General features: G+C 46.1%; 1 protein-coding gene across 1 annotated transcript; it reads right to left on the bottom strand.

Annotated features, from left to right (window-relative positions):
- MYB (MYB proto-oncogene, transcription factor) lies at positions 1–27,748 on the bottom strand. The gene is made up of 17 exons (XM_078866604.1): positions 27,726–27,748; positions 26,292–26,381; positions 20,356–20,476; positions 16,575–16,646; positions 16,228–16,320; positions 15,342–15,562; positions 13,910–14,135; positions 12,367–12,438; positions 10,642–10,749; positions 10,206–10,487; positions 8,822–9,145; positions 7,997–8,145; positions 5,518–5,626; positions 4,828–4,938; positions 3,853–3,981; positions 2,647–2,772; positions 1–318 (listed from the first exon to the last, which is right to left on the bottom strand). The coding sequence occupies exons 1-17, from the start codon at positions 27,746–27,748 to the stop codon at positions 196–198; spliced, it is 2,379 nt and encodes a 792-aa protein (XP_078722730.1). The 3' UTR covers positions 1–195.

Raw genomic sequence — 27,748 nt, 5'->3', positions numbered from 1 at the left:
CCTTTTTTAAATCAATTTCACCATGGGGTGAAGAAAAGGGAAAACAAGCGATAGATTTGCTTGAAAATCGAACGGGACAATCGAGCGGCGCCCTTCGAGCTTGCAAGCGACCGAGGCTCCGCGGGTCTAACTGGCAGGCCAAGCGGCGTCTGTGCGAGTGGCTTCGGTGGTGGGGTGGGGGGAGTGCTCACGAGGCTACAGGTAAAGGCTGCGAGGAACCAGGCTGCTCATGTACTTGCGGGCTTGCTCCGTCACTGCCGCATGCTCCTCCGCCGTCTTGCCCAACGGCGTCATCTCCCAAGACGCCGCGGAAACCGGCTTCACGAGGGGGGCGAGGGGGTCACGTGGGTCGACAGGAGGGTGGCAGGTGGAGGGGGAAAAGGGGGGAGGCGGAGAGGAAGAAGCCAAAGGGGGAGAGAGCGGCAGAGCGGCACCGAAGGAGGATGGGATGTGAGTTGGGGAGATGACGGTAGAAGCAGATAAAATGGCCAGGAGCGACGAGAGTGGAAGTCGTGCAAGGGGCAGAGGAATGACCGAGTGGGAGCAGACAGGATTTTGGTCAAATACGTAGGATTTGGGTAGAATGTTAAAGTCGGGTGAAACAGGGGAGCGGAAAAAAAAACACAAGGAATTGTTAATCATGAGCACACCGAGAACCAACACCAAGAGTGAAGAACACATTTTTTTTTTTAAAGGCAGCAAAAGTAGTGCAAAGCAGAACAAAGTAAATAAAACTCTCAAATTACCCGGAAAGTCTCCGCTTCTGAAAATAAGCAATTCAAAAGGTTGTATGCAAGAGGAAACCATTCCTTTCCACACCCCAGTACAAATCAATTAAATATTTTCATTTTACAGAGGTGAGGGTACGATGCATACACATCGCAGGCAGATCGGTGCAGGGGTTTTAGTAACTTTTTTTTTACAGATTCTGTTAGCAAGAGGCAAACATGAGCACAAAGGACAAAAAAAAATGGGAGAGGGATTTAAAATTAAGCGGAAGCCGTGCCCTCATGGCACAACATTTTTTTTTTGGCCCCTGAATGCCCTCGGTCTGAGTTGAGGTGTCATGTCCTTACAGGAATGCTTGCAACCACACGAGTGTCAATGAGTGTACATTCATGTCTACGCCAGCATGAGAATGTGGCAGGCAGGCAGCGGATACGCATGGAAGCACCTGGAAAAGCCCTGCTTTCTCAGTCTCACGCTTAAAGCAAATACAGGTGACGCAACGGGCACCAGTTCGACCGTGTCTGACGGACGCGATTTTCTTTTGTGTGGCTAAACGCGTTGTCCCGTGTTCACCGTCCGCGCTTGCCTTTGTGCGAGAGTGTGTGTGAATGCACGGGGGCAAGAATGAGCAGAGGCGAATCTGCCCTGGTGGTCTAAGCTCTGTTCTGTTAAGAGCTTGAGCGATTGGGGCGAGGTGTTTCACTGAGATATGACCTCGGCAGGCAGGGTCCACGCATGATCCGACATGCAGAGCGTAGGAAAGTGCTGAGGGAGTTAAGAGCACAACGTTACTTCCCAAAACAAATACAATTAAAACAAAGTCAATGTATGCTTGCCTTTAAGACTCCGTTAGCAATTACAATGTAAATTTAGAATGCGTAAACGCGATCGGCGATTGTTATGAATAATTAAAATGTTCCCGATTTTACAAAAAAGCAGAAAAAGTTTAGCAGACACTTGTGCAAATGTTTAGCTTTGTTATCACAAAGTGGCAGGCAGCGTAAATTGTGATGTAAGCGTATGCGATTAAATCCACTCTGCTCGGCACTCGGGTATCACATGCGGGTTTTGGGGAAATTGTGCGGTTAATTCCATGGACTTCAATTTGCAACGGCATTCTGCCTCCAGTTTAAAGTAACCACGGACGGGATACAATCTTTTCGTATGCCACTCGTCTTACCTGGACGCTGACAGCGTTGGCCTTTCATAGACATGCACCAAAAGCTTAGCCAACGTCCATGGGAAAGCATAAGTCAATGTGTAAAGGCTACTTTAGTTTTAGGTGGAAGCACAGATATATAAAGGAGATTTATTTTGTTACTTATACCCTCCATGACAACACTAATAATTTATTTTGCATTGTGTTACATAGTATGTGTGGTTAATGCAGACTTGATGCCTTGGTGTTTGAACATCTAAACACCTCCTGTTTTTTTGCGTAGAAAGGGTAAAACCTATTCTTATTTTTCGTCAAACTAGGACTCATCTAACGTAGATGGTATGTGCCTCTAAGCACCTGGCAGTACACAAGCAAGCCTGATGCTGCTAATGAGGCACTGCATGTCAAAACCAGTCCAGTTTTCTTGTGTTGAACCAATGAACCAAACCCACACCCACAAGGCTGTGCAGCGAATGGGATGTAAAAAAACAAAACTTATTTTTTACATGGAGGGACAAGATAGGTGAAGGAGGCATAGTTACCTGCTTATTTAATGTGCTAGAGGCTCGCTGATTAACCACAGCACACCAAGTGTGCGCAACTGCGCAGGTGTCTTCAAATAATGTGAACGTTCTTAAAGAAGAGCACGCCAAGGACACGCGATGCCCTTAGCTTACGTTGGTACCGCTCCAGAGTTCGCGTGGACGCTAAGGACCGCGAGCGTGGAGGGGAAGCGGGCGGGGAGGAACTGAGCTCACCGAGGGTGTGTGTCCCTCCGTCCGCGTTCGTAGCACCACTGGAATTTGCCGCCACCTCTGCACGGAGCCCGCGCTTCGGTCTTCCCTTCTCTCTGCCTCCACCCCCGAGACCAACAGCCCCTTTGTCTATATGTACACACACATGAACACACACACGCGCAGAGCAGGGGCGGTCAACAAAGTTTTACAAACGGGTTATCGTAAGTAGCACTGATTTACGCACATTGCATTTGTCTTACCACGCAGCGATCCCTACTAATACAACACATAGTATTACTTGATTAGATCGTATCATTCTCATTCGATATATTATTTGCATGACTTTTTTTACAAAGACGTTATTAGCGAGCACCTATCAAGGTCGGAACGGCACAAGAGGGTTGGGTGGCCAGCACCACGCCCAGCCGCCTGCGTCTCCCTAGTGGCGAGGTTTACACATCGCACCAGGTACACTCTTTTGAGGCCGAGTCAACTTAGGGGAGGCCCAAATCCTCCTCTAAGTTTTCCTTGGTAAAGCTGTGTTTGTGACGTGACCTCACAGATCCGGGTCTGGTGAGTGAATATCTAATGCATGACCAGGTTTTGCAAATGTGGTCAACCAATCAATGCATTACCTAGTTCAAGTTCTTTGCCAGGTAAGCAATAAAAAGTAATAAATACGTAAAATGTATTTTACACCACTCCCAAAGGTTTCCCATGCACCAGAGTCAGGTGACCTCAACTGGGTCACCTGGCAGGCTGTACTCGTTTTATGACCACAGTAAACATTGTTGTTTGCACTTCATTTAAGACTTACTACACTATCTTAAAGGGACAGCAGGACAACTCTTTCGTGCATATTTATAAATGCAAGTGCACTTCATCATCCTTTACCCTTCTGATTGATTAGACTAGGTTATCCAATGGAAATAAGTACAAGTGTGTAATGTCCTGCATTGCAGGGTTACAGCGAAGGTGGAGGCAACAATCTAGTCATCACTCCTGAACAAGCAAAACCCATGTTTAACACTTTGCATTTCCAGAAATTGTAAATCTTCCATCAAGCATTATTGCACAAATATAAACGGAAATTAAGTTCTATGTTTAATTCAGTTCTGTCTCAGCCCCTGCGGGCAAAAGGGATTTGCACGATTCCTCCACGCCCACCGCCGTAGAAAGACCGGGATGGTGGTAGTGTCGGGGGACTTTGCAAAGCTGCTTCCTCACCAACACGCCTGACAGCGCCCCTCCCTCGGCGTCGGGCAGCAGGGAGAGGGTCTGCGACGGCTCTGGGCTGCACCGCTCCCACACGTCCAGAGAGAGGGAGCGGCGTGCCGACTGGGATGGAGAATCCGCCTGTTGCGTGCAGCAGCGGCAGTGCAGGGGAACATGCGCACGCAAACAAGTGTTTAGCGTCACGCTGCTACCGTCATGATGCGCGGTCGCAGTTCAAGAACCAGTTCCATCTCCACCATCTAATTTCCGCTCTTCGTACTTGCCTCATTCGTCTCATCTGTAGTATTTCACGTGTATTGTTGACACCATCTCTTACGTTTCTTCCCTCTCGCTCTTTTGTATCGTCTATCTCATTATTTCTACCCTTTTTTTTATTCCGTCTCATTTATCCAGTCTGAGTTGTTCTGGTATATTCGTTCCTTTAGCTTAAATTAAAATATTGGCATTCATAATGCATCTAATTAATAATTTCTCATACATGCAATTCATCGCACGTTTCACGAGCTTCAGAATACATGTTAATTAATTCTTGTATGGCCGATTCAGCAACGCACGAGCAATTAACACATTATTTAGCTTCCAGTGGATTACAAAGAGTAAAATAACATTTCTAGTCAATGAAGAATACCGTAACAGATAACTTAGCCAATCTACATTATACGGCAGTGTTGTCATCATGCTATAATACAACTCGGTTTACGAAGCCAATAAAAGACATTGGAGCTGTGAGAACACTAGCCCTTTCATGGCGAGGTGTCATATACAGATGTGCTCTTTGTTTATGACTCAGGCACAGACACTTTTTTCTTCTGACAGGCAAAACCCCTGTTGCAGAAATATAATCTTCAACCTTACAAGGCCCATTACTTTTGCCTGCACCGCCACCACGGAGCGCCGTTCCATCGCACATAACGTCCACCGAGCGTGGCGCACGGTTCCTATCGCTGGCGGCGACGGAGGCACTACCTCGCGCTTGATGTGGACGGGTAGAAAGTGTCCCTCCGAGTCCGACCCGTGCTCAAGTTCTATTTTGACCACATCGGTCAAGTCTTCGGACAGCTGACTCGTGGTCTGCGGCTGGAATAGAACCCAGAGGAAGGCACCTGTTACAAACTAAACATTTTTTTGACGGGATATTTCAATCGCGTCCAGTTCAAACAACCGTTATATGCTCGCCCAAGAAAGCCTGAGTCTCATGCATACTTTCAGGAGGGGCCATGGACATGAGATGCACAGGCAATTTATTTTGTTAAGAAAAAAGGAGTGTTCAAAAACACTAAAAACGATTGGTCAGCAACGTTTTTTTGCAACGCAGGCACCTTATTTTACCCTGTACGTTGGTGTCTCACACATGTCACAACTCCCTGTCTGTATGATCTGCCAACCCCACTTCCAGGTCACTGGATTGATTACAGGTGTGTACAACCACACCTGGGTCTTGATGGGGGACTATAAAAACGACCTTTAAAACAACCTCGTTCATTTTCAGGCAATGGTTCCTTGGTAACGTTTAGGTCCAAGGAGCACGATTCACAATGCACCACAGCTGTGGGACCCTTATCTGTGGCAATAAAACCAAGAGCAAGGCTGCAACGTGACCCGGGTTATGACTTCACAAGGTGCTTTTATCCTGTTCCGTGCCTCCTCCTCGCGTACCAGTATTTTGAGAGGCCCGTACTTCCGCTCCTGAGCTGCGAGTGCATTCTTAAACGGTGTCGGGGTTCTGGGAATCGCCTCCACCACCCACTTCCTCGGTGTCCGGAATCTAAAAAGGTGAAACAGAAAAATAACTCTCGATTACCGTGAAAGTCCGTTTGATTCAAAAGCTTTTGAGTTGAAACATGTCACGCAAAAATATATAAATTCTGATTGCTCTTAAAGTGAAATGTAAAAATATTTTTTCCCAATTTCTCTTTCTTAAAAATATCAATTACGTGCAGATGATTCTCCATGTAAGGCAGAGCAACAAACACTGCTACCCAAAACCCTAATTGAAGGCATGTCAGGCGCACACAAGGCTCGGGCTATTTGTACGGCTGAACGCCACTCGAGGCCTGCTTTAGGCTGCCCATCAACCAGCCTGTGTAACCCTTGGCCAGCAGCCCCATCCACAAACCCCACCTTTACTTTCTCCATTTCCTCCTGTTCGATGACCAAAGGTCCTTTGATCAGTGTCTCAATTGCACGAAGCAGAGAGGATTACTCGAGTGGTGCTGGACGGAGAGCAAACACCGCCTTTCCCTGAGCAAACACCAGCACCTCGCTAGCCTTTCCACACAGGTGGCCAAGACAATTGACAGGGCCCACACACAGTACCCCTCCCCCCACTCTCCACGGCTGATGCCTATAATAAAAAACGCTTTTGGGCAATTGCAAATAATATAAAAAATAAATATATTTTTGGACAAAAAATGTTTGCTTTGCTGGGTTGTTTTTTTCTCTCTCTCATTTTATATTCTTTTCTCCTTTGCTCACGGTACACAACTCTTGGAGAAGGAGGAGGTGGTGGGGCGGGCGGAGGGGGGGTGTTTAAAACTGCAAATTGTGTACGTTTAGTGGCCGGGGGAAAATTATAAAGCAGCGGCGGTGAAGCTTGTCGTGTTTTCACTTTCAGCTGAAGATTAATGATCGCAGCGGTGAGGGAAGGAGATGGGGGAAATATTGACTAGGGTCACGACCTGCCCACCTGTGGCGACTGCCACACCTCTGCGTATCCCGTACGTGAGAAAAACATGCGCTCATGCAAGCGAGGAGAGTACACACACGCCCTGAAAGGTCCACGGTCTTAGCGGGTTATAAAAAGGTTCATCAACTATTTGCCCTAGCATTTCTTGTCAATGTAAAGCACCTGTATCAACTCACGTTTGCAGAGCAAACATGTTTAAATGTTACCCTAAAAGGACAGCTATTATTTCACCTTCAATTCTCAATAAAATGATAATGCATTGCACTGATGATCTTTTGCCTGATTTGAGAAAGCCTATGGAGTAAGTTTTTGTTTTCCTGAGCAAACTTTAAAAAGCCGATATTGTACTTGTACACGCAAAAAAACCTTACCGGAATTAGAATCATCAGTATTAATAAAAGAAAATGAACAATGCACATTATCTTTACTGGCATTTACTGGAATTGTGCGAATGTGATATATTCATATATACCTACTTGCACCACAAAGTAATAGTTTGATTATCCTGCGTGCCTTCAGTGACTTTACATCATCGTTACAATGTTTGCACGAGGCAAACCAACCTCACGAGCTATGCAGGCACATTTTATTATTTATTTACAAACCTTTTGTACAAGCGCAATGTGTATCTCCATCCATTATAGCATAATAGCACTGCACTGCCTCCACGAGCACAATGATCTGGGCGATGATGCAACTGTTAAGCACTGACTAAATAAATGCACGACTCAATGAACTAAACAATCGCTCGCGTGCTGTGCATGTCAACACACGTGCCTGTACACAATCAGAATATTTATTTATACTGGAGGAATCCGATGAGCTATAAAGGTATTTTTTTTACAGATGGCTGCCAACTTTAAAAAGTAAGCTCTCATTTACTTTAATATTTTATGGAACTGTTTTTTGTGGTTCAGTACTTTAAGTTGTGAAGTTTTGTTTTTCTACCCTCTTTAAATATTTCATTTGGATACACCATTGCAAGGGGTGTTCAGGGGTGTCAATTGACACATGCATAGCAAGCATCACTTATAAAGCTATGCATTCATACAATGAAAATTGCACCAAGTCAAACACATAAATAAACACGTAAGTAATGAAATGGTTCACAACACCCATTCATGTAGAATACATAGTTGCTGAATACATAACTGCTGCAACAATTGTATGGTGCTGACTGAACTTAAGGGTTGAACGTTGCTGTTATTACTACTACACGGTAGCACGCTTCTCCAACTCACTTTCACCTTTGCTGTGATGCGGATCAGACGGCGACTAAAAGAATCGGGGGCCCAAGAGCGTTTGGCCACAAAAAAAAACACCGAGAGAGAAAGCCGTGCCGCGAAACACGGCGACGGTATCTGTCCCGCCTCGAGTTCACGGCGGAGGTGAGGACAAGCGAGCTTGGGCTTGGCTCGCTGTGTGCGGCCGCGTGCGCAGCCCCATTACCCGTTGTTCTCCTTCTGCACGCGCGACGCGTGGTCCCGCGCCGTCGTCGGGGTGGTCGCCGCCGCCTTGAGTTCGCACACGGGCGTTGAGGTCAGCGTTGGTGAGTCCGTCAACAAGGGCAAATCCAGCGGCATCAACGTGTTCAGAAACTGAAGGTGGGGGGGGGGAGCAGAAGAATGCGAGACAAGGGGATGACTAACAGTAATTGCCTGCACCGCTTATCCTTCTATCTGACTATGTGCGTCCGGCGGTAAAATGGGTTGGGTGCAATTTGAGGGTCAAGTGTGATTTGTAAAGCATTTGTTGGGGTGGAATGTAAGGTGGGTAGCTAGATTTTTTGCTATTTGTTTGTTGTGTAAATGCAAGTCATATTTTTTTCGAGAAGTCGTGCGAGTGTTATAGGAACGGCATTTCTATTGCCACTACAATATATAATGTGCTTTTATACAATTCAAGGCCCTTTCTAAAAGGTAAGAATATGCCATGCATGTAGCATATGCATATCCAAACAAGTGCAGAATACTCACACATTAGACATACGAACACACACATACAAATAAATAAAATGAAGCACAAGAAAGTTTGGCTCGAAAAAAAATAATGGAAATGGAATGTTTCAAGGTTGTATATAAAACCCAACAGTAAAAAAGACGATACTGCTGCAACTCTTTCACAGTGTCCACTTCAATATTCTGGATTTCCAAAACCCACACCTCCTGTCCAACAAGATTATACAAATTTTGCTCAATGTAAAAAAAAAACTACATATTTTTGGGAATCACATTCTCAAAGGTGAAACCCCGGCCGGACAAGGTCGAACCTTACCTGTGACGGAGAAAAGGGCATGGACTTTGTCGGCGTCCCCTTTGGCGTGAACTCGGAGGAGCACAAGTCTTCGAGGAGACCGTTCTTCAGGCGCTTGCGGGCGCGTCGCAGGAGGCCTGGTGGCGCCACGGCGGGCGTGCCGTCCGTTTTGCCGCCGTCCGTGCCGCCGGGTCCCTCGTCTCCGGCGAAGCTGCACGCCGAGTCGCACGCCTCCACCTTGACCACCATCAACCTGGCGGCGGCGGCGGTGTCGCCGTCAGCGTGGCCACGGTCCAGCCCCTCCAGGAACTCCAGCGTGTGGAGGTCGCCAAGGCAGGACGGCTCCTGGACGCGTGGGGGCAACGTGTGAGCCACGGTGGCGAGATGTTAACTACCTCGCTTGGTATGCAGGAGGTCGTGGCTTCGACCTTGACCCTGACGCCGCCTGCTGCTGTATATTTGGAGTTTGCGTGTCTCTCTCTCTCATCATCACGGTGGCGAGATGTTAACTACCTCGCCTGGTATGCAGGAGGTCGTGGGTTCGATCCCGACGCCTGTATATTTAGAGCTTGCATGTTCTCTCCCCGTGGTTTTGTAGATTTTTCTCCAGGTCCACCGGTTTTTCCCTTCATATTTAGAAATGCGCTTTGACTATTTGGCTGCTATACATTTCCACATGAGGAGCCATTTCGTTCAGCTATCATTTGTGGCCAGGTAGCTTTTGAAAAAGAGCTATATAGCTCAGTGGGCTTTACCTGGTAAAATAAAAAGTGGTATAGTTTGTAGTTTAGTGTAGCCACCCGACTACCACCACCCAACCCTGGACCCAGTGCCAGTGAGAGGTTATCTCGGTCAGTCAACCAATTTTAGAGCTTTGTGTTTTGTTAGGTAGAGAATGAGTCACACCCCTTCCAACTCCCCAGCAATGTGATTTACTGTTACAATTTGGGGTTGCGATTGCATTCAAGAATCGATTTTTATTAGTCTTGTTTATGTATGCCGTTTGTAGTGTGTTGCTTTTTGTTGTCTTGTTTGCTTAAATGATTGATTCAGACACGCAGGAATTCAAGAATTGTTAATTGGCTAATCGATGAATCGCTTACACACCTTATAATTATACAAGAGTAAAGTTAACACAATATTTTCACGTGGAAGGTGACATCTGGGTATGGAGGAGAAAAGCCACGCAAAGGAGGGAGATACCATTCAGAAAATCCATGCAGCATTATCAACTAACCGATGGCTTGATAGACCACCTCAATTTTTCAGGCTGGTGTCTATCTCACACACGTCGTTTGTACTATCTATCAACAGTTATGCACCTTCACCACCCCCCAGACCTATTTTCTTTATGTATGACGCTACTGGCCAGTAAGCATTCTAGAAGGAAAATAACGTCACTTACTGTGTCCATGCCGTGATAGGCTGGCGGCACGTGCACATTATAACCCGTCTCCGAGCTGCCAAAGTTGCTTTGTCCATCCAGGCAGAGGTAGCTTGGGGGTGTGAGTGCGCCTTCAGGCTGGGGAGGGCTCGTGTTGGTAGCGAGAGAGCAAGCGGGCCCCTGGGAATGCGCGAAGGCCGCTAGCGGCTCCTCGGGGCCACCCAGCGGGCCTGCCAGGCTGCCGTCTGACAAGATGACGTGGTCAGACAGGAGGGCAGAGCCCCAGCCCCCACCATACTCCATCTGCAGACACAATCGCTCGGTCACTGCTGGGTGCGGCAAGACCACAAGCGTGGCTCGAGAATGTCTAGAATGCAACCGAGGGTTTTTTGAACTGGGTGGTGAAGAAATTGAAGAAACTGAAAATAACATGGATTTCATTCACGGAGATGCTGACCGTGAAGTTCTGTTTTCCGCGAACTTCGTTTTCGGTGGACATCAGTAGCATGGTGAGCTCCTTTATGCGCTGCTCTCTGTCTGGGTCCTCTTCCTCCCCATAGCAATTCTGTGCAGGTACAAAACACAGGACATTTTTATGCAAAGGCGAAATGGTTCGAAAAACAATGCAAAACACGCATTAATGGAATTGGCAAAGGCGATGTTTACCTCAGAAATTGAATGGCATTAGTCTTGTGTTCTTACTGGACATGGCTAGATTTCTTAAATTTTCTTTAAAAATATAAATCCCTAAAATCTCTTAAAACATGTAACTAGGTTTTTGCCCAATGATGTTGAGCTTTCCATTGGTGACCACCAACATGTTCCACTCTCCACTTGCGTGTTCCATCGCCACCAGAAATATTTAAAAACAAAAACTCAAGCCTCCCGGGTGGAACTGTGATTCCACATAGACTTTTATCCCCTAGCCAGGCTCTTGGAGGGAGTTCCAGCGGCCGCGGCCACTGCGGTTATGGCACGCAAGCGGGACTGCCCGCTCTTACTATTAAACTGTTTTTTTTATTTTACAATTTAAAGCCCACTGAGCTATGTAGCTGTTTCAGAAGCGACCTGGCCACAAATGATAGCTCAATGAAGTAGCTCAATGTGTGTAAATGTATAGCAGCCAAACACCCTAAAAGCATGTTTCTACATATGGAGGGAAAATTTCGAGGACCCGGAGAAAAACCACGCGACCACAGGGAGAACACGCAAACTCCAAATATACAGGCGTCAACAGGATCGAACCCGGGACCTCCTGTGTGCCAGACGAGGTACTTAACATCTCACCACCGTGGCACCCACGATTACTTGGGGCCCAGGCGAACCCCGCTAAGCGCTTCACTTCTTAGCGTTCTCCCCCCTAGGGATGGCGAGGGCTCGCAGGTTCCCCCCCGTCACCACCGTAAAACGGCGACTTCCTTCACCCTGCCGGGCCACCAAAACTGCCTGCCTGACTTTCCGCTCCTGGCGCTGCTTGCCCGAGACGGCCTCGCAGCGGCGGACAAAGCCCCCCGTAGACTCATGTTCGTGACCCGGGCACGAGAAGCACTTTTAAAGTGGGCATTTTGTTGCAGCTTTGATGGGGACGCGACACTGCGCAAATAACCCCCCGTGAAGGAGAGGCCATGTCTTCTGTATGTATGTTCAACTTCTTTCGCACTGTATCTAGCCAACCGCGCTAATCGGAGGCTCTGGTGTCGCAAAAGGGGAGCAAGTTAGTGCATTTCTCTGACCAGCATGCGTCACCAGACTCCTAAGTAAAAACTCATGCCCGTCACTGGCTCAAATACTGCTGAAACTTGGGTTACAGGCTACAAAGGGATTGTTTTGACTAATTTTAAGCAAATTTGGTTATTTTAATCATCAAAAATATACTCTCGGTGAGCGAGCAGCTAACATTTATTGGTGATCGGAGCCATAAATATCAAACATTAAAGGAGGGCGTAAAGTGGAAATCACATGGAGGCACTGGGAGTAGTGGTAATGTGTACAGGCGGCACGAGTTTTTGTTTTTTACAGATTTACGGTGGTGTTGGAACGCGGAATGGGATCATGTCGACGACCAATGCGAGGAGACTTTTAACTCTTTTGCAAATAAATTCCTACTTACACATATAAATTAAGCGCAAATGCCACCATGTATAAGGGTGCGTGGTCACACTGTGCAGTGTGAAGAGATAACCTGAAAGTTCATTCCTTGGCCGGTCATGTTGAAACGCACAGACACCTGGTAATTGTGACGCTGAGCGGCCATCTGCGAGCAAACAATCCAAGAAAAATAAGCACACACGTGACTCAAAGGTTATGAGTAACAGAGCCTAAATTATATGAATGCTATCGTTAATTAAAAATATGAGTGCTTACAAATCCTGTTTCTACAAACTGAAGCCAAACAACATTTGCAAGATAGGCTATTCAAGTTGCTGACTTTCAAAGAACACACTGCACTTCAAACTAAGTATTTGGCTACACACATTTACTAACTAAACCTGGTTGAAATAATAAAAGCTCCTTAAATATGGCCCTATTCTTATATATGGACAAGAACCTGTGCTTGGCAAATAAACCATTTCCAGTGTTTGCACTGAACTTACTGAAGTCCAATCCACTTTTACACACTGCATTCAGTTCAGTATTAACTTTCTGTCCCAATCAAGTGCGAATGGTCCTGTTCAGAGTGCATTCTTGAGGCAAAACAAGATCATCTGAAGACCATGACCTTAAGTCCAAGGGATTTTTGAATCCACACATGATGAAAACAACCAACAAACAGCACAACTCCTTACAAGGGAGAGACAAATTATTTCCGAATATTCCAATTGTGCTATCAGTTTGATGTCATCAGAAAAATACATTTCCATTCCAAAAACTTACAAAAAGCAGTGGTAACATTGCCTCACATTACAGAACTGCTTCTTAAATGTATGACTACAGCACTTCCAATTGATTTGTATCCACACTAAAACACTGCACCATCTTACAAGCTAGGCTACACATATGTTTATTCCAAGGACATTAACCTGACATTTTTAGTGCTCAGATGGAAACATGTTGACTAACCTGTCAATCCATTTTATTCCGCTACACCTGGAATTATTTTTTATTTATTAAGCAAATCACGTGATGATTTTGCACTGGCATTGATGCACAAGCACAATTAACGAAAACAACTCAAACTTTGTCAATAATGCTGCCTTAAAAGAAAAAAAATATATACTAGACGGCGTTTCAGGCCATAGGTCTTCTTCATAGCACACGGTACTTTGAAGTATGTTTTCGAAATACCCAGGTTCAAAACTGTCATCTTGGTAATCCTGGCCCAGTGCTCCAACACACATTCACCCTGTCCCGTTCCAAGACGTCTGCAAGTTGCAGGGTGGGTGTCCCATTCACCGATTCATCTCAGAACGCGCAAGCGGTTCCGCGTCAATTTTATTTAGAGAGGCGTAGCGATGCTGTTTTCAAAGACACTGTACTGTAGTCACCGCAGAGAACTGTAGCGACACGACCGCACTCTATGACTGCTGGTGCCAAGCTGTGCCACACTCCCTCCCGCATGGCCTTTTACTTCAGATTCCATTCGGAATCGATTCCGATCCGATGATGTAAACGTACGTAATCGGAATGGACTCAGAAAAAAAACTGACAACATACACCCTACGTCATCGGAACGGGAGAGGGTTAATTAGCCCCCTGATCTACCTGGTCAGGCGCTAAACACGTACCTCCTCGGTCTCTGGATATGGGTAGTACTGGAAGGTGGCCGAGTTAGGACAGTTGGAGCGATGGGGCACGGTGTCACGGTAAGGGGGCATGGGCCCCGAACAGGTTGTTTGGTACAGCGCCGCTGGCAGCTGGAAGCCCGGGTCAGGCGAGTTCTGCAGGTAGCCCTCCTGCTCCACTTTGCGTCGCATCGTCGAATTCCAGTGATTCTTGATGGCATTGTCGGTCCTTTTGGGCAGAATGAATGAACACCAGTTAAAATGAACAACTCGTGTTTAGTGGCTTCAAAGGAGTCTTGGGGCATGGACTGCATGTGACTTTATTCACGAATGTTGCATTTTAAACACTCTGATCGACCACACATTCAGAACATGCTTTTGTGCCGAAACGAAATGTGAAATAAAGTTCGTACTAACACTTTATTAACTTGATTGTTATGATGACTAAGAGCCACTCTCTGCCATCATCCCCATCTCTTCCCATAAACCAAATGCTGCCTCCATTAACACAACGACCAAAGGGACATTTGCAGAATAAATGAATCACTTAATGTACTTCCTCTTTAACATTATTTCCAGAAATGTTTTTGTATCAAAAAAGCAGGGGAAGGTTACAGTGTAAAGACACACATTTTTAAACAGTCCACAAATGAGTGTAAAGCATTATGTTGCATTACTATAGTATGTTGAATTGAAAGGAAAATCGAGACTATTATTTAAACATTCAAGGACTACGTTGGCATTTCTGCCAATGTTCTAATAAAACAAATTCACCACATTCATCGTTAATACTCCTTTCTAACAGGGAATGCACGGTGGCTGGTGTTCATTTATCTAACAGATATTGCTCATTTGTCAACTTTATTAGAATCTCCCAGTTTTGTCAGGGTCCATGTTTAAAGTAAAGTAGGCTTTAAATTTATAAAGCTTACTTTTCCTGTTATAAAGCAACATCAATAATAAAAGTGGGGAGTTTTTATGTTATTTGTGATGTACTTTTACATTTTGGGTAATTTTAAAATTTGGGGAAATGTCTTCACACCACACAACAGCCCACCCTTGCAAACGATATCACAACAATTATGGTGCTTTTTTAATCTTCTGTTGGATGAAGGCCATCCCCACACCATGTTTGTAGGTGTTGTTCGACCATACTCCACCATGCCGGTCAGTGTGGGATGGTGAAGAGGACTGCCAAGGCCCAGTTTGCAGATATCACTCATTCAACGTGAGATCACCCGATTCCACAGCGCGGTGCGCCAAACACCACACCTTTTAATTACACTTTTAAGGTCAACAACGCTCGAAGAAAACATCACCCTGCAGTAAGAAAATGAAATCGACGGCTGAGGAAATGAAATCGACTACCGTGCAACCCCTCCCTCGGTGGCGAGCGTGCCGACCGGTCATTGCCACTCCGCTATGCAGCCCGTACCTGCCAGGCAGCAGCTTGGCGATCTCGGCCCAACGGTTTCCGAGGCGCTTGTGCGCCTCGAAGATGACACGGTCCTCCTCCTCGGTCCACGACGACTTCTTCACCTCAGGGTTGAGGTGGTTGTGCCAGCGCTCGCGGCACTGCTTGCCCACGCGGCCCTTGAGGTGCTTGGCGATGAGCGACCAGCGCTTGGGACCGTACTTCTGCACGAGCTCAATCACCTGCGCAGAGGGTTAGGGGAAAAGGTCAATGACGGAGCCTGCTAGTAATGCGACACGAAAGCCCTCTTTGAAGCGAACCAGGAGAGAATTTCCCGTCACGGATAAATTAGTACACGCTTAAGGCAAATAGCGTTCCGAGTGAAATCGTTCAACTAAAAAGCATCTTGCCAAACTATTATTCGGTTCAAAAATATCATTATTTTTGTTATCTTCAAACCAATTTAATAACTCCAAAACGAATCGTGCTTGAGTTAATGAGACAAAAAGGGAAAACACATGCAAGAAGCAAACAAGCATCCAAGATGTGAACACTCGCTGTTGAGAATGATGGACCTGGGCGGGGAAAGCACTGGAACAAGACACAATGGGTAAAAGGTTACAGATCGGCCAAGAGGAAACAACCAAAGAGAAGGTGGAGCGATGCATTTGGGACACGGGAAATAACGACGTGGAATTAAGGCCGTGTTAAAATACAGGCAGTGGTATTAAATTATAAAAGCTTATATCTGGTAAGGAACAGGATATGTGCTGATAATATTTTATTGAACCCTACAAAATGGGAAATATATATAAACCCACTGTAGAACAATTCCCTATTTCACCACAAAAAGGAACCAAGACTTTATTACTTTCACATTAACAGTGAACAGGCCCCGCTTGCATACCTTATGATCCTCTTCCTTTGTCCACGGCCCCTTAATAAGCTCAGGATTGAGCACTTTCTGCCAACGGTGTAGGCACTGCACGTCGGAACGATTCTTTCAAATAGACAAGAGAGCGTCCCGTTAATCGTGACAAAACACGCAGCGCACGCCGACAGGTCCAATGAAAATATCGCAACGCCTCGATTGACTTCTTGTTCCTTGAACACCGGAATGCACCACAACACTTGCGGGAAAAAATAGCACGGAAACTTATCAAACCGCGCACGTGGTCAAGGTTATTTTTCCACTGCCGAGAAAGGTGAAAAGGTAATTGAATGCAGTCACTGCAACGGGGTGGGGGTGCTTACTGTAAAAAAGTTGGCGATGAACTTCCAGTCGCCATTCCCATGTTTCTCCACCAATCGTTTCAAAAGGTCGTCCTGGGTGTGAGAACAGTGTGGCTATTAGCACAATGCAGCTCTTTCCAATACGAAAAGCTTCATAGTTTTCCTCGCGAACAAATTTGACTGGAGGGATACATCGAGACTTAAAAGCTATTCCACCACGCAGTTTTAAGTGTTGAGAGACAAGCTTGAGTGTTGATGTTATTCGTGCCGTACATTAAAGATATATGTTTGTCAATGTCATCTTGAATACTCTGGGTTGTTGTGGCAAGTATACTTGATTTGAAAATCACTGCAAAATCTAAACTACTATATAAGTTGACCCAAATATGAATAATGTTACATCCTGGTAATGCTCAAGTTGCAACTGAATGTAAATTCCATTGGCTTATATGAGGCATGATAAGGTCTAAGGTAAGACAATTGCCTTAATGAGATAGTATAATTACAAAAAGGTGTTCAGTTAACTTTAGTTATCAAATTACAAGCTTACAAACAACATCAATGTACAATTACTGTACTGCCAAAAGGTCTCTGCTGAAGGGAGAACAAAAAATCTATTTGCACTTCAATTCGACTACAAGTCAAAACGTTTAAATTGCGATTTAAAGCTTTCGTGACTGCAGGGATTCATCTTCTTGGTTCTTTCGGTAAAGTCACGTAGAAGGAAAATAATACAAATAAAACATAATAAAATAATTCTCACGACGTTTCGGCCACAACGCAAGCAGTGTATGCGTTGCGTTGTGGCCGAAACGTCGTAAGAATTATTTTATTATGTTTGATTTGTATTATTTTATTATTTCCCTTCTACGTGACTTTACCGAAAGAACCAAGAAGATCAAAACGTTTACTTAATTCAAGTGAGTCCAACACTACGAGTCTCCTTTTCAGGGGAAATCAGGAAACAACGCAATGTGTAACAAGAAAATTAAGTATCGCATACCATTGACACAATGAAAGCACATCAAAACCAATCAATAGGCGTTATTTTGACTAATTCATGAAGATACTAACTACAACAAATGAATTCATCATTTATTAGTTAATTAATCCAGTTTATCATCCTCAGATGGCTCGGAGCAAGAGATCTTGGGATCTTCAGTTGTGGTTGCTGCGGTCAATTGGCAAGTTGATACAACAAACTGGGGTGGCAGGTAGATTAAAAAATCCCATATTATCGTTACATTCTTTGAGGTTTTGCATACGAATAGCAACATTGAGGTGGGTCAAGCAACATTCCTAAATTTTTCTAGATGGTAAGGTTACAAGGACATTGCTGCGAGTGTCAACAATGGGACAAATAAACTCAAAAAGTACTGGGCAATCTGCATTATTTGTATTAGGCAAGGAACACTACTGACTCGAAATCTACGTGATCCTTGAGCGGTTATTTAGGAGCATAATATAAATACAATACAGTGTTGCATTTCTGACTAAATGACACATGGCCTTGAAGCCCGCTTCTGCTAAACATTGCAGGGCTCAATTTAAATCTCACAAAGGCTGGCAAAATGAGTCAGATTGGTTTGTCCAAAATGCTCTGCACATGTCGCAAATGATGGATAATATAACCACGCAGATCGCTTAAACCATGCTCGAGGCAAGTTTTTAAAGATGTTAATTGATGACAGAATTAATGATAAAGCAAAGCCTCAAATTACGTGCAAATATAAAACGTGAAATAAATACGACAAAAATCGTACAATATTTTTCAAGTTTAATCTGAAAACTTGACTACAGGGACTTTCCCATCACACTTTACCACAGGACTAAAAATGTCACGTAATTTCCACAGTGAGATGCTCCCCAACACTTCGCAGGGATATTATTCCGAATCATAAAATGTCCCGTTGTGACATTTGCATTAACTGCACTGCAGAACATGGGCGGCATATATGCCTCTGGGTATATGCCATAGGTGTGGCCTGTTGCATGTCATGCAAGTGACAAACTGCTAAAAGATTCCGTGCTAAATAGGCAATTCTGTCGTCACTTTTCCTTTTCAACAACCAATTGCACTTCAAGCATTTTAATCGATACACGTGTTTAACAGGAACAATCTGAAGCTCCAAGAGGATGTGGACTCAACCACCTGTAGCAGCAGATTAGGATATACAACTGTAGGTACCCGTGACATGAGGTTACACAACTCTGTAGTGCAGCACAATCATTGAAGTGTTCAGATTCTTGGGGTAACCTCCAGTCTTACTCGTTAAATTAAAGTTGCAGGATATCGGCTACTCGTGGTGTTTGCATTCCACACATTGCACAGATACAACCAAAGAACACGTGTCAAGCCTTCTATTTACCGTACCTTTAAAAGGAAATAACAACAAATCAAGTCTGTAACTGATACAAGTTTTATACAACTATCAATTGCAATTTGTTAATACACTGGGATATATTATAGGCTTGTTATTTTTCACATTGCAATTGCTTATGATTTTTACTAAAATTCAATGTATTACCTAACACACTGTATTAATTCACGAAAGCACAGATGATCTTTCTAAGTGACCATTTAAAGCCAGATGAGAGCCCATTCAGACTAACAGTTTTATATTCAACTGAGAGATGGCGCACTACAGAATAGTTAAATATGACTTAACGTTATACACAAATAAGTCGACACAAATTATGAAATACAATTCATAACCTAAATGAAGCTCAAACAATTCCATTGGTACATCTTCTTGGTTCTTTCGCTAAAGTCACGTAGAATGGAAATAATAAAATAATAAAAATAAAACATCATTAAATAATTCTCACGACGTTTCGGCCACAACGCAAGCAGCCGTCCTCAGGTGCAGACAGACCTGAGAATTATTTAATGATGTTTTATTTTTTTATTATTTTATTATTTCCATTCTACGTGACTTTACCGAAAAAACCAAGAAGATGAATCCCTGCAGTCACGAAAGCTTTAAATCGAAATCCATTGGTACAGTTGAGGTAAATCATATATTCTCCCAATACCGAACAAATACACAACTATCAAAACATACTAAACACCAAACTCAACAATTGCATGAATCCTCATGCTTGGAGTCACAATTTAATTCAAGAATATATATTTTTCTAATTGTTATAGTTGCGTCTGTCCCATTATCCTAGATCTTAACATTACCATATCGTCATCGCAACTCGCAAATACTCACATCGTGCACAGTACAATGCACGTACTGTGATAAACAATCGCAACGGATGATTTCATGCACTTCATAAACCTGCTACATACAGAAGAACATTGAAGCGGCTGTCTCCTTCAAGGTCTCGGCTCCCGACGTTAGAAACCAGCGGGACAAGCTGAAGTTCAGAACACAAGACGACGAACACACTACCACTTGCCTCCTTGGCTGTGTCTTTCAAGCTCTCGGCTCCCGACGATACAAACCAGCAGGACAAGTCTGATGTTCAGAACACAAGGCGACGAACACACTACACTTGCCTCCTTGGCTGTCTCCTTCAAGCTCTCGACTCCCGACGTTAGAAACCAGCAGGACAAGCCTCATGTTCAGAACACAAGATGACGAACACACTAGCACTTGCCTCCTTGGCTGTCTCCTTCAAGCTCTAGGCACGCGACGTTAGAAACTAGCGGGACAAGTCTGATGTTCAGAACACAAGACGACGAACACACTAGCACTTGCCTCCTTGGCTGTCTCCTTCAAGCTCTCGACTCCCGACGTTAGAAACCAGCGGGACAAGTCCGACACGAGACAACACACTCGCGGCAACTTGCCTCCTCGCGGGACCAGCGCGCCTTGGAGCCGGGCCGCTTGCCGCTTTCCTTCTGGAGGCTCGTCTCGTAGTCGTGGTCTCTCACCTCCACCTCATCGTCGTCCTCGTCACTGCTGCACGTGCTGCAGGGGAAGAGCAGACCCGCGGCGCGCCGTGAGCTTCGCGGGCAATCGCACACCTCCTCAATGGCACAAACCTCCCCCCCCTTTTGCCCATCGCTTTACAAACGATTAAGCTCGGACTGAATTTGCAATATAAAAAAAAACATTGTAAAATGTGTGCGTTAAAGAATCGGTTCGGCTGTCAAACGCTGGGCGGTTGAAGGTTCTACTTGGCGACCTTTACTTTTCACGAACATCTGTACGATTTCAACGGGCAGTTAGTTGTCTGCATCGGTGACAACGGCACTGCGACCAATTCAATCGCGTCTCGTAAATTCGCACCGACAGCCGACACAAATTGCCGAAATACGGGCTATATGAATTTCACAGTGCGCGCGTGACCGAACTATATCACGGTGACTTTAATCTCAGTTACTTTCCCACTTAAACGAGACTTTCCAAGCGCCAAACGAATGCTAAATAAAGTGTGCACGCGCCCCCCGCGTTGTTTCATTCATGACTTTTAGACAGGAATCTTGCAAAAGCCTACGGGCAAGAAGCAAACGCGGCTGCACGTATTATTACAAGTGCACGTACGTAAACTTCATGGTCGCGGCAGCCCAAGCGGATGAGCCGTGCCTCGTGTGTTTGTGTACAGTCTATCGGCGTGCAGGCAGCCTTTATTCGAGTCGACACGCCGCGTTCAAGACACAAAAGGCACACTAATCGGGGTCAATCACCGTCTCCGCCTCCCCCCTTCTCTCTCGGGCTCTCTCCCCACCAACTTGCCCGGCTCCCTCTCTCACCCCACCCCACCCATCATCAGCACCCCTTCCTCCAAGTGGGTGGATTTATCGCGATCCCAAACTCATTACACAAACCAAACACGGCCGCTCCCGACCCCTCGAGAATATCCCCACTACTTGCCGCTGACGGCGTGTGTGTGTGTACTTAAAGCGTTCAACGCATAAAGGCGACACAGGAACACCTATATCAAAACATCAATGACGACTTTGTGCTAAGGGCTTTGCATATAGGGTTATTTACGTGAGCATGCAATACACTCGGCGGTGTTAATAGACGCACATGTAATGTCGTCTACTGCGTCAATACATGCAAAAAAAGGTGGATAGGATTCTGTGTACTGATCCCTACAGCTCACAAAGCTTTGGGTCACTGAAGAGCACATCATTTACAAATTAAGACTCTGGATCATGCGATCATGCAAACACAACTTGGCACAAGAAAGCCACAACATTTGCAGTACACAGCTTTGGTCTTGTGTCTGCCTCGACATACGGAACACACACTACACAGCACACAACCGTTTTACAGTTATTTATGTAACTAATTACTCTGCAACTTGTCATTGGAAACTTTTCAGTTTCTACTAAAACTCTGCCGCCACTATAACATATTTGTTTTTACGTGTCCTGCTTGCAGCAGGCAAGATGCACAGCAAAGATAGTGTATGGCTCTGCATAAGGAAATAATGCTTGTCGCAGTGCATCTTTGCATAGCAATGTGAAGAGAGAAAAAAAATCACGTTTTATGGTCCTTCCCACCCACGGAAAAGTCAAACAAGGTGCGCGTTGTTTACTTAGTGGGGTTTGCAGTGGACATGCAAAGCAACCGAAAACTTAGTACGAGACTCGACAATACTTTTGTGTATGTTTAGGTTGCTGAAGACACCTAGCACCGACAACAAGCCTCGGACTATATCTGTGCATGGTTTGGCATGGCAGCAGGCAACTTCATAATTACAAAAAAATGCATGTCGGTGTAAGAAAAGTGAATGAGAACAAGGAAGCGTGGCTTGCATTTAATAATGATTAGCAAATCACTTTCCTTGGCTTAAACCAAAGTCTGCCTTCAAAGGGCTGTAACTACGTTATATGGGGTAGATGTTATCGACTTTACAGCACTCGGTAAACCGACCATAAATGCGCACGAGGTAAAGTGAAACCAGTTAGCAAATCCTCAACCAAGACCTTCCTCATTCATACTCAAAACTTGACAGAAAAATGCATCAATGTTAAACCAAAGAAGCCGGCCCAGTCTTTGAACCATACTAACAACAGTTACAGGTAAAATAATACAGCTCAAATTTCGATTTAAAGCTTTCGTGACTGCAGGGATTCATCTTCTTGGTTCTTTCGGTAAAGTCACGTAGAAGGGAAGTAATAAAATAATAAAAATAAAACATAATAAAATAATTCTCACGACGTTTCGGCCACAACCTGAGGACGGCTGCTTGCGTTGTGGCCGAAACGTCGTGAGAATTATTTTATTATGTTTTATTTTTATTATTTTATTACTTCCCTTCTACGTGACTTTACCCAAAGAACCAAGAAGATAATACAGCTCACTTCCTTACTGTCTCCACACGTACACGAAAACAATGTTTAGTACGAGAAGCCTTCTGGCTTTTCCAGATCAACATTATCCAGCATCATTTGTTGCAACCGGCAAACTCTGGACCCCTTACAATGTCATTGGCAAGAGCACTCCATTTAAATTAGGTGCGCACCCGTGCAACGAAAACGCAGTGCCATCACGACGTTGGATGTCAAGACCTAAGAATACCACCCGGCAAAAGCGACGTCTTCGCAAGAGCTGCGGTGCCTGTTTGATTCGAGTTTCTTAATCGAGTGGCTTCAAAGCGGATTCGACACGCGTTTACGCGGCCGCGAATCTCAAACCATCGACCACGTTGTACACAGCTTTAAAGGAGGGGCGGACGAGATCCACTCCGCTTCTATCGTAGGCAATTTGAGTGGATAAACAACATCTAAATATTACATCTTTAATCCGCTGCTACCAATCCATACGAAAGACCCCAGCGAGTGAACGCGGCGGGTTTTATTGTCGCCTCTTCTACTCTGGGATGAGTTTGGGGCGTTTGCAGTGCTCGCTCGGTCATCTTCACCAAGTTTTTTTAATTCAAAAATTGCGAGCCAACAAGTACTCACTCCCGTGCCAGTTTTTTTTACTTCCTGCCATAAAAAAGAGAGCCCAGCCAACAGCTTTCCTTCGCATTAATTACTGTAAACGCACTTGAAATAAAACGCACGTTTTTTCGTATTTTTCTTCCCGCCACTGGCTTTTGGCATGCCGCGTTCACTGGGCGGCATTATTGTGCAACGATGACAGTAAAAGCCAAAACCTACGATACGTCTCTCTGCCGAGTTCCTCATTTTGTTTGTCATACATTACATCGAAACTCGCGTGAGTTAATCGCTGTTCAAAAAAAATCCCAATGTATTAATTCACTCACTTGCCGCACAACTTTTTGCGTAGGTGGCCACTATTCTGGAGGCTGGGACTTTTAATGTAATTTATTTCAAGTGTCATATCACGCTAGATAGCTGCATTGCGCGAAGGTACACCTAATAAAACTCGCATATTTCATAGCAGACGCTGTAAATGTCTATTGCGGTATGACTACGGATGTAATGACTCTACGGATGTCAATTCGTGAGCATTCACTCCACATTATTCACCAACCCCCCCCCGTCCACGGAGCCGAGAGAATCGCACGAAGAACATGGACAGACGATGAGCAACGTGTCCAAGAATGTTTGCACAAGCGCCGTCTCTTGAGACACACGTGCATTTTCTCTGGGACGTTTAAAGGCGCGCTCCACATCACGCGTACCCCACCCGCCTACCCCACAACACACACACACAAAAAACCCATTTACAACAATAATTAATCACGCAGCACAAGAGTTAATCATGGGCCACATGACTGTGCGATGATGATGAGTGACCGCACGCCACGTGCTTATGGCGTTTAACAATCACTGTGCTCGGTTGTTGTTCGCGCCACGTGTTCAAGTGTGAAAGTCGCCGTTCCGGGTTTAACAACCACAATGTTTATTATTCTCTACCCACTCCCCTCTCTCCCCCAAGGGTGACCAGGCTGCTGTGCGTTTATGTTGTAAAGCCCTAGAACTTGTGGAGTCTTCTCGTCCCACCGAGGCGATTGTAAGTTTTCCCCGCAAACTTGGGCGAGCGTGATGGTTATCAATGATAATCTCCTCGCACCGTCAATCATCAGCACGACTGTTTACGACATAGTACTGATACTACTACAACAACACAATGCTGCGCCAGTGTGTGCGCGCGATCAAAGAATACAGCTAAAGTTAAACTGCAGTTAATTTAACATGACCTGCCCCTCAAAGCTAAGGCGGCTCGCATCTAGATACTATAAACATCCAAATAGTGCATTGCTCTGGTAGTTGTGAGTACCCCCCCCCCCCAAACGAAGCGCTGTTACAAAACCAGCAGCAAGGGATTCCCACTTTGTGTGTATAACCACGCCGTACTGTACTCAAACACGCTGCATTATTGTACGCCAGAGGCAATCCGAGGCGACTGTTCCACATCTTCACCATAATATATGCGCAGCCGGTCGAACGAGATCTCCGCATAATCGCGCGAGTTTATTATACAATAAAGACAACACCAGCAAGCCAGCCCAGCCAGGCACGATGCTCGCTTTGGGACTGCATGCAACACGTGCTTTTTGACTTAGCACTGTATACTGTAGTACATGGGGGGGACACGTTGGTGGTGGTCACCGCTCTCGCTTGCTCAGCGTTTGACTCTCACTTCTGTGCGCCAGTCCAGTCAGCAGTAGCAAGCAACTCAACAGTTTGGTCACCAACTTCATGAATTTGGTCACCCGCTTGACTAAGCATGGGGATGGCCCCCTCTTCACTCAACAGGCATGACCACCACCACCATCACTCCCCACCCCGCCCGCCTCTAGCCAGACATCGGCTGCAATGAATGCAACCCCCTAATAATTATCTAAGGGGTTTGTCGACAACGACCCACGCTAATTGATCCAGTTAGACACAAAGACGCACACGGACATAACACGCAAGGACAAAGATCCCCCGTGTAGCCTCAACACTGTAGGGGGCAAGTGCTGTTCGCGAGCGCCTACGCCCGGCCGCCTTTGTCTCCCCCAGTGGCGATGTTTACACGCCGCACCGGGTACTCATTTGAGGCCAAGTCGACCTAGGTGAGGCCCAAGACCTGTTAAGATAATCGCCACTGGTACATAACACACACACGCCATAATGTAGCTAGCTATAGCCCAACAGGTGAGCCTTGGGGGGGTGGGGGCGTTGAGCTAATTAGGCATTGACAATTTATGTAACGGTCTGCATTGTAACATCACGGTAATGGCTTGCACGATTGGGCGCTCCTTCTTGAGAGAGAGCGGCATCAGAACCCTAGAATATCGCCGAATTAAAGTTGACGAGAGCCCATTCACACGGGACTTGATCGATGTTGGGGGGCGAGTGACATATGGTCAATAATTGCAGCAGTTTTACCGCTCAGCCGCGGATAATTTTACAAGGATGCATTTATTTGGGCAATGACAAGGCACACCAAACATGTCCTGCATTTTTGCTCGGGACTACACGATACCATTAACGTAATTATCATAGCGCCTTGACTAAGGAGATTTTACAGCGTTAACAATGATACATAAGAATGTAATCGTGAAGATGATGTGGTGAACAAAATAGACGAGAGCATGGCAATGGGTGAACCTGTGATGCGTGAATTAAGTAAAACAATAAAAATGCGAGCAAATGATGGATTTGGATAGATTGGAAATGAGTGGTTCGCCATGGAGACAGATTGTGAAGCAGCAACAGGAACGAAAACAGTTCGAGAAGGAGGGAGATGATGAAGGGGGGAGATGATTAAGGGGTCGAGAGATGAGCTTGGGGTGGGGGGGAAGAGGTGAGTTTTTGTTAAGAGTGGAAATTCGTCAGCGAAGAAGATGCCTGCTAAACGTCCACCTTACATCGGACGGCGACCTTGGCGTTCCAAGTCCTCTACACTACTGTCAGCTCCGACACCACTCAGCTTCCACGCAGTCCCAGCACTCACACACCTGCACACAGCATAGCCGCAGACACGTGGGGACGATTTTGCAAGTGCTCTAATTAGCCACGTGAGGGGGGGGGGGGTGGTCAACATTAGGTAGCAGCGGGGATCCATGAAGGCTAACTCGGGACTTTCCTCTGTCCAATGCTGCACAACATATGCCACATAGCCCCCCTTCACCCGTCAGGCGCACGTGGGCACACTCACTCGCCCCTTCACAAGTTCACGCGGTGCAGTTTCACTCGCAGCAGCAGCAAAGAGCATGCGTTATACTGTACGTACTGTACGATACGCGGTGATGCTCGACACGAGGTCGTCTCGGGGCCGACACGTGCGCCCTCGCTCACTCACCCCGCTCACCCACCTCGCTCACTTACTCACCCCGCTCACCTACTCACCCACTCACCCCACTCACTCATCTTACTCACCTCACTCAACTCGCTCACTCACTCACCTCGCTCACCCCACTTACTCACCTCGCTCACCCCACTTACTCATCTTACTCACCCACTCGCTCATCTTACTCACCACGCTCGCTCATCTTACTCACCCCGCTTGCTCACCTTATTCACTCATCCTCTCACTCACCCTTCTTACTCACCTCGCTCACCCCCACTGACTGGCTCACTCACCCCGCTCACTCTTATTACTCACCTCGCTCACCCCACTCACTCACCCACCTCACTGGCTCATTCACCAACGCGGCCATTCAGTCGCCGGCCACCGATTCTCTCACGCAGGCTCTCCCCCCAGGCAGTCGTCTCGAGTCACGCTCGACTCTCTTTATTCCGCGCACCCGACTCGAGTCGACTCATGCGCAGGCGGCTCTCCCTGCCACGCGCGCGCTCTCGACCGTTCGTTCATTCGCCTCGACCCGTACGCGCGTGCATGTACACACATGCACGTGCGCGTGTGCATGTACGCGCGTGCATGTGCGTGTGTGCATGTACGCGCGTGCATGTGCATACGCGCGTGCATGTATGTGTGCGTACGCGCGTGCATGTATGTGTGTGTACGTGCGCGCATGTGTGTGTACGCGCGCGCGTGCATGTATGTGTGCACGCGCGCGCGCATGTATGTGTGCACGCGCGTGCATGTATGTGTGTGTACGTGCGCGCATGTGTGTGTACGCGCGCGCGTGCATGTATGTGTGCACGCGCGTGCATGTATGTGTGTGTACGTGCGCGGATGTGTGTGTACGCGCGCGCGTGCATGTATGTGTGCGTGTACGCGCGCGCGTGCATGTATGTGTGCACGCGCGTGCATGTATGTGTGTGTACGTGCGCGCGCGTGTATGTGTGTGTACGCGGGCGCGAACCCGGTACGCGGCCTTCCTCCTTGCGCCTCTCACCTGTTCCGCGAGCGCCTCGACAT

Source organism: Lampetra fluviatilis, chromosome 22, assembly GCF_964198595.1.
Source record: "Lampetra fluviatilis chromosome 22, kcLamFluv1.1, whole genome shotgun sequence".
Lineage (NCBI taxonomy): Eukaryota > Metazoa > Chordata > Hyperoartia > Petromyzontiformes > Petromyzontidae > Lampetra > Lampetra fluviatilis.
The sequence above is the reverse complement of the archived record's forward strand: the minus strand, read 5'-3'. Positions and strand labels throughout refer to the sequence as shown.